The sequence below is a fragment of the Leptopilina heterotoma genome, unplaced genomic scaffold (assembly GCF_015476425.1).
Source record: "Leptopilina heterotoma isolate Lh14 unplaced genomic scaffold, ASM1547642v1 Lhet_325, whole genome shotgun sequence".
Taxonomy (NCBI): domain Eukaryota; kingdom Metazoa; phylum Arthropoda; class Insecta; order Hymenoptera; family Figitidae; genus Leptopilina; species Leptopilina heterotoma.
This window is the reverse complement of record NW_025111019.1, coordinates 644,153-669,009: the sequence shown is the minus strand read 5'-3', so window position 1 is coordinate 669,009 and position 24,857 is coordinate 644,153. Positions and strand designations below refer to the sequence as shown.

The 24,857-nt window shown below is 22.4% G+C and overlaps 2 protein-coding genes across 3 annotated transcripts; one reads left to right on the top strand and one right to left on the bottom strand.

Moving 5' to 3' along the window:
* Positions 1-861: 861 nt before the first annotated feature.
* On the bottom strand, positions 862-15,851 carry LOC122504929 (pre-mRNA-processing factor 40 homolog A). 2 transcript variants are annotated; one of them, XM_043616284.1, is made up of 9 exons: positions 15,701-15,851; positions 15,016-15,238; positions 11,741-12,125; positions 11,539-11,571; positions 10,888-11,331; positions 7,654-8,122; positions 4,164-4,799; positions 1,264-1,407; positions 862-1,161 (listed from the first exon to the last, which is right to left on the bottom strand). In XM_043616284.1, exons 1-9 carry the CDS (start codon positions 15,701-15,703, stop codon positions 964-966), a joined length of 2,535 nt encoding a protein of 844 aa, XP_043472219.1. In that variant the 5' UTR covers positions 15,704-15,851; the 3' UTR covers positions 862-963. The 2 variants fall into 2 exon arrangements, with proteins under 2 accessions (XP_043472219.1, XP_043472220.1); XM_043616285.1 differs by lacking the exon at positions 11,539-11,571 and having other exon boundaries at positions 15,701-15,850.
* Position 15,852: 1 nt separating this feature from the next.
* LOC122504933 (transmembrane protein 177) lies at positions 15,853-23,906 on the top strand. The gene is made up of 3 exons (XM_043616292.1): positions 15,853-16,212; positions 16,607-16,772; positions 23,057-23,906. Exons 2-3 carry the CDS (start codon positions 16,612-16,614, stop codon positions 23,832-23,834), a joined length of 939 nt encoding a protein of 312 aa, XP_043472227.1. The 5' UTR covers positions 15,853-16,212; positions 16,607-16,611; the 3' UTR covers positions 23,835-23,906.
* The last annotated feature ends 951 nt before the right edge of the window (positions 23,907-24,857 follow it).

Here is a 24,857-nt window from a genome sequence, read left to right as displayed (position 1 = left end):
AGAAAATTGTAATAAAATTCTGAGAATAAATTCAATTATTTTCTTAAAATTATAATAAAATTCAATAAATAAATGTTTAATTTCAATTTTTAACAAACACGATTATTTTAAAAACATGAAAGAAATTGTTCATAAAATTCAATTATTATTTTCCAAATTTTTAATCAAAATTATTAGAAATTCCAATATTTAAAGAAAAAATTCAAAGAAATTCTTCAAAAGGAATTTAATTAAAATTTTCAAAAATTTTAACAAAATTCTTCGCGAGAATTCAATTATTTTTCAGGATCAATTATTCTTCTCAGAAATTCAATTACTTTTGAAAATTTAAAAAAAAATTCTTCTTAGGAATTAATTAATATTTTCATAAATAATAAAATTTATCGCAGGATTTCAATTATTTTTAAAGTAATAAATTTCTTCTTGGAAATTCAATTATTCGAAAAAATCGTTTGCAAGAATTTAATTTATTTTCATAAATAATAAAATTCTTCGAAGGAATTCTATTATTATCAAAATTTTGATAGAATTCTTTGCAAGAATTCAATGATTTTCAATAAATTAATTTTAAAATTTAAAATATTTAAAAACGAAAAAAAAATTAAAAAATGTTAATAAACAAAAAAGTTCAAACTGTGAATAGATTTCCGGAATAAAAAAATTATTATTATAGAAGATTTCTCTAAATGTAGGTAGTAATTAAATAAAAGGCAAAGAATTATAAATAGAAACTGAAACGTAAATAATTAAAATTTATTAATTTTCGAAGACGAAAAAAAAGTACAAAAAAAAAAATTTGTAATGAAAATTTCGCTTCTTATTATTATTTCTCTCATAATTTCCAATGAAACAAAGAAACTGTTAAATTTCAAATTATTTAATTTGATGAGAAATTTATGAAATTTGTCAATATAAAAGCAATACCTTAAATAATTTTAGTTTCCCTTTTCTTCTTTTTTGTATTTAATTTTCTTCCTGTTGCATTTGTAATTCGCGAAGAATTTGTGCTTTTTGTTTTTCTAATTCGTCTTCGGATAGTTCGTGCTGCTCGACATTGTCATTTAATGAGCCGTCACTTTGAATTGAGGCTCGTCGATGTTTATCTTCTTTCCTTCGTTGATCCGGTGAGCCTTCAGAGGACGGAAGCCTCGAGTGTGATCTCTGTTGAAAGCAAACGAAAAAGAATTTTAGTATTTATTTATTATTAATATTATTTATTATAATTTCAGTCTATTTGTATTTTTTTGTTTTTATAGACAGTACCGAATGACTGCGACCACGTTTCTTTTTATTTTTCCTCCTCTTCTTTTTTGTTTCCGATTCCGAACTGTCGGATTTGCTGCCTGGACTCGCCGATCTCGATCTGTGTCTCTTTTTCTTAAGGCCCTTCTCACTACCCTCGGAATCCTGAATAATTAATAATTTTACATCAATATTTTCAAAATTAATTGAATTTCAAAAGAGTTGTGTTTACAATTTTTAAAAATAGATCAAAAAGTTTTTATTTAAATTTAAAGAAATTTTCAATTTAATGCATTTAATTAGAAATTTTAATAATTCAAATTCTTCTAAAATTAGTTAAATTTTTTAATGTATATTTAATTAATTATGAAAATCAATAGATTAATAGAAGAAACACTGAAAAAATATTGAATTTTAAAAAAGTTACAAATAATTAAAGAAATTTGATTATTTTCAAAAGTAATAAAATTCCTTGCAGAAATTCAATAATGTTCTAAACTTTAAAAACATTCTCGTCAAAATTTCAATTATATTTATAATTATAATAAAATTCTTTTCAAAAAATTCAATTTATTTTCAAAAATTATATTAAAATTCTCATCAAAATTTCAATTATTTTCAAAAATTTTATTAAAATTCTCGTCCAAATTTCAATTATTTTCAAAAGTAATAAAATTCAATTATTTTTAAAGATTTTAAAAAAATTCTTGGCAAAATTTCAATTACTCTCAAAAATTTTACAAAAGAAATCAATTATTTAAAAAGAATTTTAATAAAATTTTAAGCAAACATTTAATTATTTTCATAAATAATAAAAATTTCACAGGAATTCAAAATTTTTAAAAACATTTCTTCGCAATAATTCAATTATTTTAAAGAATTTTAATAAAATTCTTCACAGAAATTCAAATATTTTATAAGGAATTTTAATAAAATTCTTTGCAAAATTAATTCATTTTCATAAATAGCAATATTCATGATAAGAATTCAATTGTTTTCAAAAGTATTAAATTTTTTTACAAAAATTCAATTATTTTCAGGAATTTGAATAAAATTCTTCGCACGAATTCAATTATTTTTCCCTGGAATTCAATTATTTAAAAAATTTCAATAAAATTCTTCTCAAGAATTCAATTCTTTCATAAATTATAAAATTCTTATTAGGAATTCAATTATTTTTAATACAATTTTAAATGCATTCTTCCAAAAATTCCATTAGTTTAAAAAATTTTAATTTAAATTGAATCTAAATTGAATTTTAAAAAGGTTTTCAATTTTAAAACTTTGAAAATTTTAATTTTTCATACTTTTTATTATGAATTCTGAAAAAGTAATTTTTTTGAAAAATTTTAATTTCAATTCTGTTGAAATTAGTTGGATTTTTTAAAATTATTAACGAAATTCTTCGAAAGAATTCAATTATTTTAATAAATAACAAAATTTTTCCCACAAATTCAATTATTTTCAGAAATTTTAATTCTTTCCAAGATTCAATTACTTATTTTCATAAATAACAAAATTTACCAAAAAAATTCAATTACTTTCAAAAGAATTGAAATTCTTCGCATGAATTCAATTATTTTTACAAAGAATAAAATTTTTCACTTGCTATTCAATTATTTAAAAAATTTCAATAATATTCTACTCAAGAATTCAATTATTTCATAAATATTAAAATTCTTTTCAGAAATTCAATTAATTATTTTCAAAACTTTTAATAAAATTCTTTGCAGAAATTTAATTATTTAAAAAAAAATTAATGAAATTCTCGGCAAAAATTTTAATTAATTTCAAATAATTTCCTCAATTCAATGATTTTCAATAACTACTATTTTAATAAAATTTTCCAAAAGAATTCAATTATTGATAAAAATTTTAATGAAATTCTTCGCAAACATTTTAATTACATTCATAAAATAATTAAAATTTCACAAGAAATTCAATTTTTTACAAAGATTCAATTATTTTCAGAAATAATAAATTTCGTTTTAGGAATTCAATTATTTTCATAAATAATAAAACTCATTGCAGAATTTCAATTATTTTTAATACAATTTCAAATCGAAATCCTCAAAAAATGTAATTAATTTAAAAAATTGATTTAAAAATTAATTTTCTATAATAATTGAATTTTGGAAGATGAACAGTGAAGAATTTTATTATTTTGGAAAATAATTGAATTATTGCAACGAATTTTTATTTTTTTTTTTTAAATAATTGAAATCCATGAAGAATTTCATTGTTTGTGAAATGTAATTGAATTATTTCAAAAAATTTTTTTGAAAATAAATACATTTTTCGAGGAATTTATTTAAAATTGTATTTTAAAAATAATTGAAATCCTATGAAAAATTTGATTATTCATGAAAATAATTGAATTCTTACAACGAATCTTTATTACATTTTTGAAAAATAAATGAATTTATGTGAAATATTTTATTAACTTGTAAAAATAATTGAATTCTTGCGAAGGATTTTATTAAAACTTAAGAAAATAATTTAATTTTTTTTTTAATTTTATAAAATTATAAATTATAAAACTTGAAAATATCGATTGGTCTGAGTCGAAGACTCGGAGTGATCGATATTTTCATGTTTTATAAATAAAAATATTTTTCGAAGTTTTTGAATTTCAAAAAGGTTTAAATTTTAATTTCTATGAAAAAAATAATGATTAAATAATTATTTAAAGGAGAAGTTATTGATGTTTCCAAATAAGTGTACAATTAAAGAAACTCGTAAATAAATGTAATAGAACAGTTTTTTAGTATCTAATAATTTTTAGAGTAAATCAGAATAATTTCTAAGGGAAAAATCGAAATTTTTTTATGAAAATCAGGGAAAAGTCAGGAAAAAACAAAAAATAAATTTTTGTGATAAAAGAAAAATAGAAAAATGTCAGATTGCAAATTTACACTCACGCTATGTGATTTGGAACGTGATTTTCGTTTTGGTTTTTTCGTCTTCTTCTTCCGACTGCGAATATGATGATGACTGCAACTCTCCTCCAATTCATGTTGATATTCCTTGAATATTCTCAATCTCTCGCTCTCCAATGAAATTGCTTTAAAATCCGGCTCCTCCTCGATTTTCATTCTCACATCGTCCCACGTCATTTGATAATCGACACCCAATGTTTTTAATAAATTCTTAAAACCTGACTCGAGTTTTTTGAATTTCCTCGTCTCCTCCTTGACTCTCTCCTTCTCGCGTGCCTCCGCCTTTTCCAGCAGTGAATTATAGGTCAACTTCACATTGCCCGCGTCGAGTGTCGCCGATTTTCTGTCCTCGCAAACAACAGTGGCGAACTCCTCGAAAGTCGTGTTCACCTGAACTTCGAAATTGCGATCCTTGAGAATTTCGCGAATTATTTTCTTCTCGTCGTGGAAGCGCGATTTCAAATCGGCAACGTAGAATTTGAAGAGATCGAGGGGCGTCGATCCTGATTGTCCGAGCATGGCCGAGAAACGAAGGTCTGCCGACAGCATTGGATACAGTTCGACCCAGAGGGACATTGAGGTTAATTTCCCCTGTTCGTGCAGTTCGTCGAGAAGACTCTGAAATCGGTTTTTACAATTAATTTTATTATCAACTAAAATTATTTATTATTTAAAAAATTAAAATTAATTATTTATTATTTTTATTTTTATCACAAAATTATTTATTATTTTGTAAATTCTAATCTAATAACCGAAAATTTTCTAAATCAAAAAAATTTAATTGAATTTTCCCAGGATTTTTCACGAAACAATTGTCAAAATTTTTAATTTTCAAAAATAAACATCAGTTTCTGAATAATTAGATTTAAAAATTAAAAGAATTCACTTAGTTCAAAATTTTCAGTGAAAATTATTTAAAGAAACTCTATTACTTTTAAAGAAAATTGAAATAAATTCTTCAAAACAATTCAATTATTTTAGAGAATTTTAATAAAAATCTTTCCAAGAATTCAATTATTTCCATTTCAATTTAAATTACATTTTCTTGAAAGAATTCAATTACTGAAAAAATTGTTGATACAATTCTTGCAAAGAATTCAATTATATTCAAATTTTTTTATAAATTAATTTTCAGTACATTGACAATTTAATTATTTCTGGAAATAATTGAATTCTTGAATAGAATTTTATTAAAACATTTTTAAATAATTGAATACCTGCGGCAAAATTTATTATTTCTACAAATAATTGAATTTTTGCAAAACTAAAAAAAAGTAATTGAATTTTGAGAAGAATTTTATGAAAATTGTATTTAAAATAATTGAATTCCAGCGAAAATTTTATAAAATTTAAAAATAATTAAATTCTTGAATTGAATTTTATTAAAAGTTTTTTTAAATAATTGAACTCATGTGTTGAATTTTATGAATTTTTAAAAATAATTGAATTTCTGCGAAGATTTTTATTATAAGTTTTGAAAATAATTGAATTTCTAGGAAGAATTTTATTAAAAGTTTTGAAAAAATAGAATTAATTGAAAATAATTGAATTCCTGTGATGAATTTTATTTGCTTTTAAAAATAATTTAATTTCTGATAAGAATATTATGGAAATTTTTTTAAATAATTGAATTCCAGGGAATAATTTAATTAAAAGTTTGAAAAATAATTGAATTCTTACTAAGAGTTTTATTAATTTTTGAAAATAATTCAATTCCCGTAAAGAATTCAATTAATTTTGGTAAATAATTTAATTCCTGTGCTGAATATTAATAATTTTTGAAAATAATTGAATTTTTTCCAAGAATTTTATTTTTTAAAAATAATTGAATATCTGGCAAGAATTTTATTAAAAGTATTGAAAATAATTGAATTTCTGGGAAAAATTGTATTAAAAGTTTTGAAAATAATAATTGAATTCCTAAAAGGAATTTATTATTTATGAAAATAATTGAAGTTTTCGAAGAAATAAATTAAAATTGTATTGAAAATAAGTGAAATCAAGATAAGCATTTTATTATTATTTATATAAAAATAAAAATTGAATTTTTTTACGAAGATTTTTATTATTTATAAATTGACTTTTTGCAAAGAATTTTATTCTAATTATTGAAAATAATTGAATTCTACATAAAATTCAATTACTTTTAAAATTTTCAGTAAAAATTATTTTTAAAAAACTTTTTTTTTAAAACTTTTTTATTTTCAAGAAAATTGAAATAAATTCTTTAGAACAATTTAATTATTTTAAAGAATTTTAATAAAAATCTTGCCAAGAATTTAATTATTTTCAATACAATTTCAATTCCTTTTTCTCGAAAGAATTCAATTATTGCAAGAAATATTCATAAAGTTCTTAAAATGAATTAAATTATAGCAAGAAATATTCATAAAATTTTTAAAATGAATTCAATTATTTTCAATTTTTTTTTATAAATACTTTACAAGAATTCAATAATTTTCAGTAAATCGAAAATTTAATTATTTCTCAAAATAATTGAATTCTTGAAAAGAATTTTATTAAAACTTTTTTTTGAATAATTGAATCCCTGCGAAAAAATTTATTTTTTCTACAAATAATTGAATATTTGCAAAATTTAAAAAAATAATTGAATTTTTGAGAAGAATTTTATGAAAATTGTATTTAAAATAATTGAATTCCTGTGAAAAATTTACTATTTATTGATATTATTGAATTTTGTCGAAGAATTTTAAAAAAATGTTTAAAAATAATTTAATTATTTTTGGAATTTAATTAAAATTGTATTTAAAATTTTGTTAAAAGTTTTTTAAATAATTGAACTCCAGTGTTGAATTTTATTAATTACTAAAAATAATTGATTTTCGGCGAAGAATTTGATTAAAACTTTTGAAATTCTGAAAAGAATTTTATTAAAAGTTTTGAAATTCTGAAATGAATTTTATTAAAAGTTTTGAAATTCCGAAAAGAATTTTATTAAAAGTTTTGAAAGAAATAGAATTCATTGAAAATAGTTGAATTCCTGTGATGAATTTTTTTAGTTTTTAAAAATAATTTAATTTCTGACATGAATTTTATTAAAAGTTTTGAAAATAATTGAATTTAATGCGAAGAATCTGATTAAAATTTTCTAAAATAATTGAATTCTTACTGAGAGTTTTATTAATATTTGAAAATAATTCAATTCCTGTGAAAAATTCTTTTATTTTTGGAAAATAATTGAATTCCTGTAAAAAATTTAATTATTTTTTTTGAAAATAATTCAATTTCTGTAAAGAATACAATTAATTTTGGTAAATAATTTAATTCCTGCGATGAATATTAATAATTTTTGAAAATAATTGAATTTCTGTTGATAATTTTATTATTTTATGTGAATAATTGAATTTCTGCGAAGTTTTGAAAATAATAATTGAATTTCTAAAGAGAATTTTACTATTTATGAAAATAATTGAAATTTTCGAAGTTTGATGGAAAAAATGAAAATACTAACGATAAAGCCATCGCGATTCTTGCGCTCCTGTCGTTTTCGTCGCTTCTTCTCTCGCTCCTTCTCCTCCTCCTCGTCCTTCTCGAGCTGTCGAATGTGATTCTCAAAGACAAGGATCGCGTCCTCCTTGTCCATTTGCAGCAGGTCGGCGTCCTCGGCGAACGAGGTGTGCTGAATGAGCAGTGCTTGCGCCTCTTGCCACGTGGTGCGATAAGTCACGTCCGTCAGTGCATCTAAAACTTGTGCCATTCGTTTAGTGTTTCGTTTCTTCAATACTTTCGCCTCCTCCTTCTCGCGTTTCGCTAAATTAAAAATAACATCCTCATAAATATCGCGACGATCTGAATCGCCCACCGAGCGCCATACTTCTAAATTGCCGTACATTTCCTCGCACTTGTAATACTTGGTTGTGCTCAACATTCGCGTTGGTTCAAGTAAAAATGCCTCGAGGTCCTCCTTTGCTTTCTTCAATCTGCAAAAAAATAGAAAAAATTGTAAAAACAGTTTTTCTGCTTTTAAAAATTCAAAAACGAAAAAAAAAACGAAAATTGAAAAAGTAGAAAAAAGAAAAGTACAAAAGTAGAAGAAATAGAAAAAAGAGAAAATACAAGGCTCGAACCAGTGAAAGTATTTAAAAATACGAACTTTACGGACCAATTATTATTATTTTTACTTATTTTAATTTTTTATTTTATTTTTTTTATTCAATTATTTTTAAACATGAAAAAATCGATCACTCCGAGTCTTCAACTCGGAGTAATCGCTTTTCTACAATTTTTAATTAAAATTCTTTTTTAAACAATTATTTTTAATAATTTTCGAAAAAGTTTCTTTTTCACAATTTTCAAATCCATTTGTTTACAATTCAATTCTACCAAAAAATTACGATTATTTTAGAGTATTAAAAGTACTAGAGTACTAAAAATTAAACTTAAATTATTCGCAAATTCTTCAATTAAATATATATTAGAAAATAACAACTTCAAAAAATGTTTTAAAAAAATTCAATTTAACCTTTCGAAAACAATTAATTTCACAAATAGTTAAATTTTCAAAGATTTTAATTTGAAACATTTTTAGAATTCAATTATTTCTAAAAGTTCACGCAAAAATACTTTTAATATTCAATTATTATCTATAATTTTAACTAAAATTAAATTTTAAATCAATTTTTATTAGAAAATTCAACTAGAATTCAATTATTTAAATATAAATATTAATTATTTATTGAATAATTGAATTCTCATGAAGAATTTTATCAACAAATTATTTAAATAAATAATTTTTGAATAAATAAATAAATAATTGAAAATAATTAAATTCATGTGAAATATTTTATTAATTTTTAAAAATAATTGAATTCCTACGAAGAATTTTATTATTCTTTTTTAAAAATTGAATTTTTGCGAAGAATTTTGTGAAAAGTTTTGAAAATAACTGATTTTTTTGCGAAGAATTTTAGTAAAAGTTTTGAAAATAATTTAATTCTTACTATGAATTTTATTAATATTTAAAAATAATTCAATTTCTATGAAGAATTCAATTATTATTTGCAAAAAATAATTCAATTCCTGAAAAAGAATTCAAATAATTTTGGTAAATAATTAAATTCTTGTGAAGATTTTTTTGAAATGTTTTTAAAAAATTGAATTCTTGATAAGAATATTAATAATTTTTGAAAATATGTAATTGAATTCTTACAAAGAATTTTATTAATTTTTAAAAATAATTGTTTTTCTGGGAAGAAATTTATCATTTTTTGAAAATAATTGAATTTCTGTGAATAATTTTATTATTTTTTGCAAATAATTTTATTCTTTTGGGAAATTATCTTAAATTGAATTCTCATATAGAATTTTATCAACAAATTTTTAAATAATTCCATTCTTTTAACAAATTGTAATATATTTTTAAAGAATAATTTCATTTTTTGAGGAATTTTATTAAAATTGAATTAAAAATAATTGAAATTCTACAATGAATTTTATTATTTATGAAAATAATTGAATTCCTAAAAAAAATTTTATTATTTCTGAAAATAATTGAATCTTTGTAAAGAATTGAATTCCTTGTGAAATTTTAATTATTTCATGAATGTAATTAAATGTTTGCGCAGAATTTCATTAAAATTTTTCTAAACAATTGAATTCTTTTGGAAAATTTTATTAACAAACCTAGTTGATATTCAAAATCATTGAATTGAGGAAAATTTTTGAAAATAATTGAAATTTTTACCGAGATTTTTATTGAAATTTTTTTAAATAACTTGAATTGATACGAAGAATTTTGTAAAATTTTTTAAAAATTATTGAATGCTTGTAACGAATTTTAATAAAAATTTCAAAAAATAATTGAATTCTTAGGAAGAAGTTTATTATTTTTTTTTTAAATAATTGAATTCTAACGAAAAATTTTATAAAATTGATTTTAAATAATTGATTTTTTTCGAAAAATTTTATGAAAATTGTGTTTGAAAATAATTAAATTCCTTTGAATATTTTATTATTTATGAAAATAATTGAATTTTTTAAAAGAATTTTATTATCCACGAAAATAATTGAATCCCTGTAAATATTCTATATTATTTACTAAAATAATTGAATTATTGCGAAAATATTTATAAAAAATTTGATAATAATTGAATTTCTTCGAAGAATTTTATTATTATTTATAAAAATAATTGAATTTATGGGAAGAATTTTATTAAAATTTTAGAAATTAATTGGATTCTTTCGAGAAATGTTATTAAAAATTAAAAATAAAATTGAATTCTTTTGTGAAATTTTATTGAAAATAATTGAATTTTTGCAAAGAATTTTAATATTTATAAAAATATTTGAATGCCTTTGAAGAATTTTGTTATTTCTCTAAATAGTTGAATATTTTCAAGAATTTTATTAAAATTTTTTGAAAATAATTAAATTTTGGAGAAGAATTTTATTATTTATAAAGATAATTGAAATTTTGATGAGAATTTAAAAAGATTTTTGAAAATGATTGAATTTTTGCAAAGAATTTTCTCACTTTTGATAATAATTGAATTTTAGCAATTATTTGTAACTTCTGAAAAATACAAAAGAAGAAGAAATAGAAAAAAAAAATACTAAAGTATAAGAAATAGAAAAATGGGAAAGTAGAGAAAATAGAAAAAAAACAATAAATACAAAAATAGGGAAAATAGAAAATAGAAAAAAAGAGAAAATAACAAAAGTAGAATAAATAGAATAAGAAAAGAACCTCAATCTCTCTTGTTCGCGTTCCTCCTTCAACTTCTGCGTCTTGTAGGCGTTGAAGGCCTGTTTGCGTTCGTTCAATTTTTTCATTTGCGGATAACGCGAATCGTTCTGTATCATTTTCACCGCCTGCTCCCAAGTCGCATTCGACGGGACGTCCTTCTCCTTGAGCAACTCCTTGAAGGCCTCGATCGCCTCCTTTTTGTCCTTGAATTGCATTTTCGGCTCTGGTGTACTCGTTCGACTGCCATTCGCCGATTCCTTCGCCGAATTGCTGTCCTCGTCGTTGGGCTTCGAAGGCGGTGTGGGAATGTTTATTGCCGCCAATGTCGCCGCCATGGCTTGTTCAATTGCCGATTTGCCCGCCGATTCCGGCGTTGACGTTTGCGAAAGGTTCGCGGCAATATTCGGCGACATTCGTTGCATTGCCACTGAACCCAATCCACCACTGGAAAGAGAGAAAAAAAAATCTTCGTCTTTTTAAAATTTTATTTCTTTTTTTTTAAATCTTTCAAAATAAAAACAAATTCTTTTTTACTTCATTGACAAGTATATTCATTACTTCGAATGAGAAAATGGTAATCAAACATTTAATTTCTTTGTAAAACACAAATTTATGAATTTTTAAATTTAAAAATATATTTTATTTATTTACCTAAAGTTTGTAACTAAAAATGGATTTTTCAGGCTGAAAATCAAATAAATAAATGGCAAAATAAATAAATAATTAAATAAATAAGTAAATAAATGAATAAATAAGTAAATAAATGAATAAATAAGTAAATGAATAAGTAAATAAATAAATGAATAAATGAGTAAATAAATAAATAGAAATTAGGAGGAAGTTTGAGTCTCACGTGTTCGTGGCACTCGCGACTGCTGCAGCGGCCGCAGCTGCAGCATCCTCGGCGACAATTCTCATCTTGAGTTCGTCCAATTCCGGCGGAATTGTCCAACGTGATTCCTTCGTCGCCACATTGTGATAGTAGACTTTGCCATTCTCCGACTTGTACTCCTTCCACGGGCACTGCGACAACAATAATTCACTCTGACTCTTCAATTCGTCCGGTTTCTCCCACAACGATTGTTTCGTCGTATTGTTGTAATAATAAGTGCGACCATCGGGCGCCTTGTGCTCCGACCAATCGCACTTTTTCTCCGACAACGTCGTCACTGATTTTATGTCCGTGAGAGTTGGCGCTGGCGGTGGAACTCCCGGTGCCGTTATTTGTGGCGGTGCCGCTGATTATTCAACAAAAAAAAAATTAATATTAAAATTCACCTCGTTTTTCTAATTTTTACAAAAAAATGTCAGTAATTTTTGTTCTCGAAAAAAAAGTAAAGATTAAAATTCGCTTCATTTTTCGAATTTTGTCAAAAAATATCAGTAATTTTTTTCTCGAAAAAAATTAAAGATTTGCCTCGTTTTTCTAATTTTGACAAAAAATGTCAGTAATTTTTTTTCTCGAAAGAAAAAGGAAAAATAATAACAGGATTGCCACAAATTTCTATTTTACAAAAAATAGGAAAAAATTCTTGACTTTTCCCTGATTTCCAGAGACAAAATTTCGACTCTTTCACTAAGGAATATTCTGATTCACTCTCAAAATTATTAAATACTCAAAAAAATGTTATAATACTTTTATTTGCAAATTTCTCTAAAAGTAAATTTGTTCGAAAACATCAATAACTTCATTTTTAAATCAATATTTTATTATTATTTTCTTTCTATAGAAATTAAAATTCTTCAAAAGAATGAAATTACAGTAGAACCTCGATTATCCGAGGTAATGTGGGGAAGATGTACCTCGGATAATCGAAAACTCGGATAACACGGAACCAATGAAAATTTCAAAATTTTAAATTATTTTTCATGTGTTTAAAGTGTTAGAATAATATTAAATGACAAAAATGGACGAAATTTTAAATGCAATGATCACAAATAGTGGTTTTGTAAAATTTATTTTCCAAATTTAGTCGCTCGATCCGTTTTATCCGAGTTATTCCGCATTATCCGAGCATGTTTAGTGCCTCGGATAATCCGGAATCTCGGATAATCGAGGCTCGGATAACCGAGGTTCTACTGTAAAACCTTTTTGAAATTAAAAAACTCAGAAAAATATTTTATTTATAAAACATGAAAATATCGATCACTCCGAGTCTTCGACTCGGAGCAATCGATTTTTTCAAGTTTTATAATAATTTAAATTTCTATTAAATTTTCGAAAAAAAAATTAAATTATTTTTTAAAATTTTAATAAAAACCTTCGCAAGAATTCAATTATTTTTACAAGTTAATAAAATATTTCACATAAATTCAATTATTTTTCAAAAATGTAATAAAAATTCGTTGCAATAATTCAATTATTTTCCAAAATAATAAAATTCTTCACTGTTCATCTTCCAAAATTCAATTATTATCAAAAATATTAACTAAAATTTATTTTTAAATCAATTTTCAAAATTAATTACCTTTTTCGAGGATTTCGATTTAAAATTGTATTGAAAATAATTGAAATTCTGCAATGAGTTTTATTATTTATGAAAATAATTGAATAGTTTCTTATAGAATTTTATTAAAATTTTCAAAAATACTTGAATTTCTTAGAAGAATTTTATTATTTATGAAATTTTAATTATTTTATGAATGTAATCAAATGTTTGCGCAGAATTTCATTAAAATTTTTGTTAAATAATTGAATTCTTTCGGAAAATTTTATTAAAATAGTAGATATTAAAAATCATTGAATTGAAGAAAATTTTTGGAAATAATAATTGAAATTTTTGGCCGAGAATTTTTTTTTAAATAATTAAATTTCTGCAAAGAATTTTATTAAAAATTTTGAAAATAATTAATTGAATTTCAGAGAAGAATTTTATTAAAAGTTTCAAAAATAATTCAATTTTCTGAGAAGCAAATTTATCAAATAATTTCAAACAAATGGAAAAAATTTATACAAATTCTATTTTTAATAATTGAATTCCCGTGGAATTTTTATTATTTTAGAAAATAATTTAATATTCTTGTAGTATTTTGTTAAAATTATTAAAATTGAAAATAATTGAAATTTTGCCATGAATTTTATTACTTTTGAAAATAATTGAATTCTTTCGATGAATATCCAAATGATTTTTGTTTAATAATTGAATTTTTTGGGAAAATTTTATTAAAATTGTAGAATATTGAAAGTCATTGAATTTAAGAAAAATTTTTCAAAATAATTAAAATTTTGCCATGAATTTTATTAATCTTTTAAAATATCATTGAATTTTGCAATGAATTTTATTAAAATTCCTGATAATAATTAAATTTTGTCGAAGAATTTTGCTATTTATTTATAAAGAAAATTGAATTTCTGCGAAAAATTTTCTTAATTTTGAAAATAATTGAATTCCCGTGAATAATTTTATTAGACGTTTGGAAAATAATTGAATTCCTGCTAAGAATATTAATAATTTTTTAAAATATTTGAATTTTGGCCAAGTATTTTATTATTTTTTTATATAAATTAAATTTCTGCAGAGAATTTTATTAAAAGTTTTGAAAAATAATTGAATTTCTGCGAAGAATTTTATTAAAAGTTTTGAAAATAATTGAATTCTTGTGATGAATACTATTATTTACGAAAATAATTGAATTTTGTTCAAGAATTTTTCTATTCATTTATAAAGTTAATTGAAATGTTGACAATTTTTATTTTGAGATTTTTTTTTAAATAATTGAATTTCAGCGAAGAATTTTATGAATTTTGAAAATAATTGAATTTTGCGACGAATTTTATTAAAAATTTCTGAAAATAATTGAATTTCGTCGAAGAATTTTATGAATTTTGAGAATAATTGAATTTTGCGATGAATTTTATTCAAATTTCTGAAAATAATTGAATTTCGTCGAAGAATTTTATGAATTTTGAGAATAATTGAATTTTGCGATGAATTTTATTGAAATTCCTGAAAATAATTGAATTTTGTCGAAGAATTTTATGAATTTTGAAAATAATTGAATTTTACGATGAATTTTATTAAAATTCCTGAACAAATTGAAATATTAAGAATTTTTTTTATGTTTTTGAAAATTAAATTGCAGAAATGAATCAACGAGGGAAATAAAAATATTTTTTGATAAATATACCAATAACACCGGCTTCGGGAGGTGGTGCGGCGCCCATCGGGAAACCAAAACCCGGAGGCGGAATGGAAAATTGCGGTGGCATCATTCCTGGAGGACCTGGAGGAAGACCCGGCGGTTGAATAAACGGAGCCGCTGGTAGAATCGGAGGAACGAATGTTGTGGCCATATTTGGTGCACCTGGAGGAAAGCCAGCAACTGCCGGTGGAATTCCTTCGTTTGAAGCCTAAAAAAACGAAATTTTCAAAAAAAGAAAACCAAAAAATTGAATACAAAACAAAAAGAATTAAATTGATTAATTCAGTCAAACAAAATATTCAAATTATTAGAAATATCCAATAACTAACTAACAATAATTACAATTAATAAACCGGACAATAATTTTGTTTTGATCTGGCAAAAATTATTTTTGACAGGTAATCGGACGCAAACTCAAAAACTAATTTATTACAATTATACGATACAATCGAAAACTAAAATAAACCCTAATTGTAAAATTCATAAATATTTCCCTCTTCCAATGCTTTCCATAAAGGAATTTTATCAAAAATTCATAAATTATTGCATAAAAAAAGAAAAATATTTACCGTTTTTTTGAGGTTAGGAATGTCAAACAATTTTCAATACTCTGACGATTACGTTCACATTTTGAGGAATTTGGATAATAAAATATATTAGTTTCACTTACCATCAATTTACTTAAATAATTATACTATCCATTAAATAAAAAATTGAGAATGTTTCATTGAATTTTATGGAAAATTATTCCATTCAAAAGCCAAGCGAGTTACACACACAGAGACGAAATTCACACGCACACATTTTTTGAGGTTAGGTGTATCCGCGTGATAATTCCGATAATTCCCCCGACTTTTGGGGATCGTTTTAAAAAAGAAATAAATAAGAAAATAGTGGATATTTTCCGAAATATAAAAATTGATTCTATTGTAAATGAAGTCGAGGAATTATTATTAAGGAAAGATTTTATAATTTCGGCGAAATATGGATAAATAGGGAAATATTTCGAGTATAAAATTCGCAAAGGGAAAAAGCAGAGGAAAAGGTTTAGAATTCTTTTTTCTTTGCGAGTTTGAAAAATATGTTGAACAATTTTCCAAGTGACGAACTTTGATTGTTAATTTGATTGTCTAGTCAAGATTATAAATAATTTATTTATATTTCTATTGTAAGAAAAAGAAGGTAAGATATTCAGACATAAATAATAATAGAACGAATGGTGAAAGAAAGTATTTTTTTTTTTTTGAAAAGTGTTTTATTTTGGAAAGCAAAAAGTTATACCTATTTTTAAAATTCAAATTGGTTCAAAAAAATTATATTTGAATAACAATATTAATTGAAATTTCGTTCCATTAAAATTGAAGTACAAATTGGTTTAAATAAAAAATAGTTTTACTAATAATTACCAAATTACTAATTGCATAATTTGACTAAATTACGTATTTAATTGAACTAAAATTTTATTTCAATTTTTAAGTACAATGAAATTAAAGATTTAATTAAATATTAAATCTTTAAGCGATAATTAATATTTTTTCACTTGTTAACGAATTAATAAAAAATAATTTGATTTTAGATAAAATGAGTTTAATGAGCAGATTTTTGTACTGGTGTAAAACTCCAACAGGACAAAAAGTCGGCACTGGACTGTGCATTGGCATAAATTTTGGAGTTTTTTATGCTGTATATTTACCACAAACATTTTTCATACAAAAATTAAAGAATTTGGTGCAACTGAATGAGTACGTAGACACAAAAAAGATATTTTTTTTATTTATTATTGAATAATTGAATACTTTGAAAAAATTGAGTTAAAATTTTCAAAAAAATTCAAAATAATAAATAATAATTCAAAAAAATTTAACTAATTTCAACAGAATTAAAATTAAAGTTTTAAAAAAATTAGTTTTATACAGAATTGTTAATTAAAAATATGAAAAATTCATATTTTCAAAGATTTTAATTTGAAATTTTTTTAAAATTCAATTACTTAATATCTAAAGCTTTAACTAAAATTAATTTTTGAATCAATTTATATTACAAAATTCTGCGAGTATTCAATTATTTAAATAGAAAAATTAAATAATTTATTGAATAACTAAATGTTTCTTAGATTTGAATTGACATAAAGAATTTTATCAACAAATTTTTGAATAATTAATTGAAAACTAGCAAAAACTGACGCGCGCGAGCGCGCGTGCATTTTTTTTTCAACGTTTTATTTTAAATAATTAAAACTTTATTTTTTCAGCGAATTTGAACCATTATGATGTCACAATTTTTTAGCAAATGCTGTGAACAAATTGTGACGTCATTATGGTTCAAATGCCATTAAAGAAATTATTTCATCTTCTATTAATTAATATATTTTTGCATTTTCTTTTTTTATATAAATAAATTAAAATTTTTATTTATTAATTGAAAATATCTGTTCGCAGTTTATATTTTTTTTTTGTTTAATATTTTAATAATTTTATGTTTTAATATATAGGGTAAGTGTACTAATTCCTGCGGTATTTTGGTCAAGACGTCTTTTAACTATAAAATATAATTTTTATATTGATCAAATTGAACTTATGTCTTATTAAATTTGTAGTTTGTGTTATTAAGATATGTTTACAATAAATAACATCTCTAAAATATAATTTATTTTAATAAATTTAATGAATTAAAAATAATATTCAATGCGTTTAATTCTGCGCGTTTGAGTCAGTTGCTGCGCATCAGTTGCTGCGCGAATTTAATTCCTGTGGGTCAGTTTCTGCGCATAATTTCGTGTTTATGTGTATAATACCGCAAACTACTATGAAATCAAAATGGGACAATGATTTTAATCAATGTTTAATTGAATAGAATATAAATTTATTAAAAATAAATATATATCATATATTAACAAAAGTAACAAATAATTTCTGAATTATCACATTTTTGAAACATTTAGTTAAAACTTAATAACAGAATTCTTCCTTAATTAATTTATGTATTTATTAAATTTTATTTAGTTTTTCCTCCATAAGGTCATGTTATTCAGTGGTCACGTGTTCCCATAGTGAAGTATATGGAGCACGTGACCACTGAATAACATGACCATAATCTTCATTTTTTCTTTCATTTTCATAATTTTTTCTTGCTCTTTTTCAAAATAGATAGTCTATTGTAACCAGTCTTAGTTGATTTTCTGAGGGCGCAGAAATTAAATCAAGCCCAAATTCTGTGTTAATTACTACTCTTAAAAATAAAATATAATAACAGACAAAAATAAAGTAAAGTTTAATTTTTCTTTTAAAACAAGGTTTTCTTTATCTAAAATCATCATAATAATAACCACTTTAAGTCTAAAAACAATAATAAAGCCTTTTTTATGTAGGTATTTTTGCACCGCCAGCAAAGTTAGCAATGAAAATAAATAAAACCTTGAACACGTCAACTTTTAATTAAAATAAAATACATAAATATTATGTTTTGGTATATACTTCCTATATCTATTTTAAAACTTACATCGTTAAGTAATTTTTAAAAAAAATTTCAAAATTATTTGTGCCCTGAACAAATGTATTTACTTAAATTATTAAAATGCCGCAGAAACTGAAGCACCCGCAGCAATTGACGCACTTACCCTATATAAATATATTTTTTCTATTAAAATAGCAATTCTTTAAAATGATTATTATTATTTTTAAGGGTATTTTAATTATTATTATGACGTTATAATGTTTTAAATAAATTTAAAAAATGGAAATGCTGGAAAGAATGAAAAATACATTTTTTTTAGAAATATAAAATTATTCAATTAACATCTTCTATCTTTATATCTTCTCTCTATATTAATATCTTCTTCTTCTATCTTCTTTGATTTAGTTGTAATTTACTTTTTTGTTTCCTATCTTCTTTAATAATTTTATGTTTCAATATTTTTAATTTTAGAGGCATTTCACGTCAGAAATATCACGATTTGCAAAGGGTATGCCGATTTTCGCAAAACTTCGTGGGATTATAGTTCTATATAAGAGACTTCTTTCCCCTAAATTTTTTCAAAAAAAATTCAAAATTGTTGAAGATACGCCATTTTGAATTTTAATATTAATTTTATAAAATTTTGAATATCTCGGAATATTGTTTATGGATTTTTATGAAATTTACACATTTTTCAGGTAAAAGTATGTACTTTAAAATGCAAATAAAGTTAATAAAAAAAAATTAATTTTTAAATAAAAAAATTAAAAAAAATTTTTTTAAACAATTTTTTGTTTATTTACTCCTCTCTGAGAAAAATGTTATTAACATATTTGGATTCCTTATGAATTCACCTTTAATTTCATAAAAAAAAATTGATGGAGACTCAACTGGTTCCGGAGATATTGAATTTTTTGTAAAAAAAAGCGTCGCCGCGCCATAGCACCATACTGCACAAGTCGCGTAGTACGTTACCGCAGTCGTGCATTGCTGCTGTAACTATGACTATTTTTTTACAAAAAATTCAATATCTCTGGAACCAGTTGAGTCTCCATCAATTTTTTTTTATGAAATTAAAGGTGAATTCATAAGGAATCCAAATATGTTAATAACATTTTTCTCAGAGAGGAGTAAATAAACAAAAAATTGTTTTAAAAAATTTTTTTTAATTTTTTATTTAAAAATTAATTTTTTTTTTATTAACTTTATTTGCATTTTAAAGTACATACTTTTACCTGAAAAATGTGTAAATTTCATAAAAATCCATAAACAATATTCCGAGATATTCAAAATTTTATAAAATTAATATTAAAATTCAAAATGGCGTATCTTCAACAATTTTGAATTTTTTTTGAAAAAATTTGGGGGAAAGAAGTCTCTTATATAGAACTATAATCCCACAAACTTTTGCGAAAATCGGCATACCCTTTGCAAATCGTGATATTTCTGACGTGAAATGCCTCTTTAATTAAAATTAATATATTGAATTTCATTTAAATTCTTGCAAAAAATTTGAGAATCATTGAATTTCTTCAAAAAATGTCATTATTTATGAAAATAATTAAATTTTCGCTAAAAATCATTAAATCAATTTTGGAAACCCTAATTAAATTTTTCTGAAGAATTATTTTTTATTTTTTGTTTAATAATTGTGTTTCTTTAATAATTTTAATTGGATATTTTTAAAGTAATTTAAATTTATGAACAATTTTTTTCAAGTTTTTAAAACTAATTTTTAAATTTGTAAATTTAGTTGAAACATCTATTGTTTACATTTATCCCTTGTTTACAATTACCCCAAATGGCCCTAATTGTAAATTGATTGTTTTGTTGATTTTTGAATTTTATTTCGGAATAATTCAATTTTTTATTATGTATTTTTCATGATTTGAAGACTTTATATAGTCTTTAAAAGACTTGATAGTATTTAAATAGTTGAAATGAAAGGCGGTGCCTAAAGTATTTTTTTTAAGTTCATTATTTTTTTTTCTTTTTAGAAAATCTATTTTCTATAATATTGTGTTAAAAAAAACGTTAACATTTTATATTTTATTTGAACAGAAGATAACGATAAGTTTAATTCTTGCAAAAGAAAGCACTTATAAGTTAATTCTACACACAAACACACACAGAAATACGTTTATTTTTTACGTAAGTGCCAATAAATTAATTTCAATTTTTTATTTAAAATGAAATAATTTAATTTTGAATTAATTGTATTTTTGATATTTGAATAATTAATTATTATTTTGAACAATTACATTTTTCAATGATTTCAAAATAATTAAATTTTTATTAAAAACAGAATAATTTATTTTTGAATTAATTAAAATTGTTTGATTTATTTTTGAATAATTAATAATTGACTTTTGAATTATTTAAAATTCAAATATTGTAAAAAATTAATAAAATATTTAAAAAACAATTTATTTTTAACATAATAAAAAAAGTAATTTATTAAAATACTAAATTCAAATAGATTTTGAATTGCAATTATTTTTAAAAATAAATAAATTTTTTGTGTAAAATCATTTTTTTAAAATTAATTAAAATTTGAAACAATTGAATTTTTTTTTTCATTTTTGAAAAATTAATTATTTCGAACAATTTTTTAAACATAAAAGAACCAGGAGCTATTATCACTCATAATAGCAATCAAAAAAAGCACACACTAAAGGGATCGCTCTTCCCAAAAAATTTAGACTCTAGATCCTGCACTGTATAAGTTAATAATTGAAGATTAATTAAATTTTTGAAAAATTAAATATTAAAAAATTAATTATTTTGAATAATTAATATTATTGAACAGTAATTTACGAAAACGACCAATGTAATAAAATTTAGAACGATATTTTTTATTGATTCAGGAAAATTGAATTTTTTAATTAAAATTAATAATCGTTGAAAATTGAAAATAATACAACTTTTATTGACAATTCGATATTTCAGTTTTTTTAGATTTTAAAAATGCATAAAATTTTCAATAATAATAATAAATCAAAATACAATAAATATTATCAATTATAATTATAAATAAAAAAAAAATAATAATAATAATAATAATAAGATATACGAATAAAATTTGTTTTTAAGTTATTTTGAGATTTTTATTTAACAAAATAAAATGAAATAATATAAATGATTTAATTAAGAAGAAAATTTTAATTAATAATTAGAATTTACCAATCTACAGTTTTTTTTCCACTGAAAACGGTAACCTCTCGCCTGATACCAGATATTTTTCCACGATTTTTCAAACACAATAATTCTTGTCACAATTTAACGTTTTTTAAAAACACCCGCACTACCGCATAACATAACATCGGAAATGTCAAAACATCACGAAAAATATAAACAAACAAAAAAATCATGATAATAATTCGCAAATGATAACTAACAACTAACTTCATACTGCGAACGGACAGAATGAAAAACCACAGACTTTAATAAAGTTAATAATTGAATTTCTATGTTAAAATTTATTTATTTTAAAAAATAATTTCTGCAAAAAATCTTTTTTTTTTTAATAATTTAATTTTTTCGAAGAAATTTATTAAAAGTTTGAAAAATAATTGAATTTCCCAAAAGAATTTTATCAAAAGTTTTAAAAATAATTAAATTTTGCAAAAAATTTCTGAAAATTTCTGAAAATAATAATTGAATTCCTAGGAAGAATTTTGTTTTATATTAATTAAGATAATTGAATTCTTTTGAAAAGAATTGTGTTAAAACTTTTAAAATAATCGAAAAAAATTCAAGTAATTTCAACAGAATTGCAATTAAAATTATTCAAAGAAATTAGTATTACTAAATTTTTAATTAAAAAGATAAACAATTCAGAGTATTCAAGATTTTAATTTGAAATCTTTTCAAAATTCAATTAATTATTATCTAAACTTTTAACTAAAATTTATTTTTAAATCAATTTTTATTGGAAAATTCTAACAGAATTTAAGCATTTAAGTAGAAAACTAAATAATTTTCAAAAAGAATTTTATCAACAAATTTTTAAAAAATTAATTGAAAATAATTAAATTTCTGTGTTAAATTTTATTAATTTATAAAAATAATTGAATTTCTGCGAAGAATTATAATATTTTTTAAAAATAATTGAATTTCTGTGAAAAATTTTATTATTTTTTAAAAATAATTGAATTTTTTGCGAAGAATTTTCTTATCAATTAATTTAAATTTAATTCAATTCCTGTGAATAATATTATTATTTTTTTGAAATAATTGAATTTCTGCGAAAATTGTTGTTAAAAGTTTAGAAAATAATTGAATTTCTAAAAGAAAATTTTACTATTTTTAAAAATAATTGAATTTTTTATATAAAACTTATCGAAATTTTTGAAAATAATTGAATTCTCCTCTTATGAATTTTTTTAATTTTGAAAAATAATTGAATTCCTCTTATGAATGTTATTAATTTTTAAAAGTAATTGAATTCCTGTGATGAATTTTATTAAATTTCAAAAATAATTGAATTTTCTTCCGATTCTTTGTCGGATACTTCCTTTAAAAAAAACAATTTAATTTTTTATTTTCCTAATTTTGAATTTTGTGTTCGTAGGATGGGAAAACCAGTCGAAGTGCCAGAGGACTTGAAGATTCTCTTCAACGAAGTTATCGGCGACTTGGAATTCCAGGAATTCGAACGCAAAGTCGTCGAGCCATTCATCGTCTGTCGCTTTCGACCATTTCAAGCTGGAGTATTACATTCGACAAGCGGTGGAATCATTGGCATTCCATGGCACTTCACCTACAACGATATTCTCGATGTGAAAATACCAAAACTCTCACTCTTCAAAATGCCCGTCGATGTTTCGCGCTTGGAAACTGAAGATTTGGCCGAATCGCTTGTTCTGTCGCGCGACGCAAAGAAATTCGCCATTGCACACGAATTGTGCTTACTGCGTGAGTCTGAGTGCATTTTAAATTCAGTATTCGCCTCGGCTTTCTGTTTTCTCAGCTACTCTGTGTCGCAAGTGGTGAAGCATAAATTTCACCTCTACACAAAATCGCTGTCGTTACGTCTTCTTCTTTACACGACGAGTGGTTTCGTTGGCGCTGCACTTTACTTCATACAAAAAGATTATTACGCCAAAAAATTGGAGAAAAAGATTGACGCCGAATTGGCGAAATTGAATAATAGTTACTTGCAAGGTGGACTTGAGTATTACAGTAAAGTGATGAAGACGAATATTGCTTTGAGGAAATTACTCGATGATTATGGTGATAAGACTTATGATGATAAAGGGGATCTCGTTTATTTATGGAGGCAAAAAACGACGCCTTATAGTGAGAGGAAATTATTTTTTGAAATGCTCGCGAATACTGAGAAGGCGTAGATACTTCTTTTTGTTAAAACTAGTCTTTAGCTAAGTCACCGAAAATTTATAAATAAATAACTGTTGAATTAATTCCTTTTTTTTCATTCGGGGTTTAAATTTAAATTTTCTTTTTTACTTGACTTTTCCCTCATTTCCAGAAAGAATTTTTTCTTTATCCCCTCACTAAAAAATATTCTGAAAATACTCTAAAAAATAAATAAATACTCAAAAAAAAAAGTTCAAAATTACATTTCTTTGCGAATTTCTTTAAAATTATTCGAAAACATCAATAACTTCATTTCTTTGCGAATTTTTTTAAAAATTATTCAAAAACATCAATAACTTTATTTTTTAATAAATATTAATTCATTATTATTTTTCCATGGGAATTAAGACTTTCAAAATTTCAAATTTAAACCTTTTGAAATTCAATAACTAAGAATATTATTATAAAACATGAATTTTTAACTAAAATTCTTCTCTAAATCAACTATTTTTAATAATTTTTAAAAAAGATCTTTGACAATTTTCAACTTCATTTATTTACAATTCAATTTTATTTATTTATTTATTTAAGATTCGAAATTTTACCAAAAATTTCGATTATTCGAAAATTCTTCAATTCAAATAATTAAAAAAAATTGAATTAAACTTTTGTGAAAAAATTAATTCCCAAAAATTATTAGTTAAATGTATGAAAAATTCCAATTTTAAAAGATTTTAATTTAAAACTTTTTCAAAATTCACGCTATAAAGCTTTTAATATACAATTATTATTCAAAATTTTCACTAAAATTTATTTTAAAATCAATTTTTATTAAAAAATTGTTTTTTTTTGTTTATTTTTTATTTTTAAATTTTTTGAAGAATTTATAAAATAGTATTTAAAATTATTGGATTCAGAAAAAAAATTTTATTACCATTTATGAAATAATTAAATTCATCAGAAGATTATTATTGAAATTTTGTAAATAATTAAATTCCAGTGAAAAATTTCAATAATTTTTCAAAATAATTGAATTCCTGCGAAGAATTTTATTA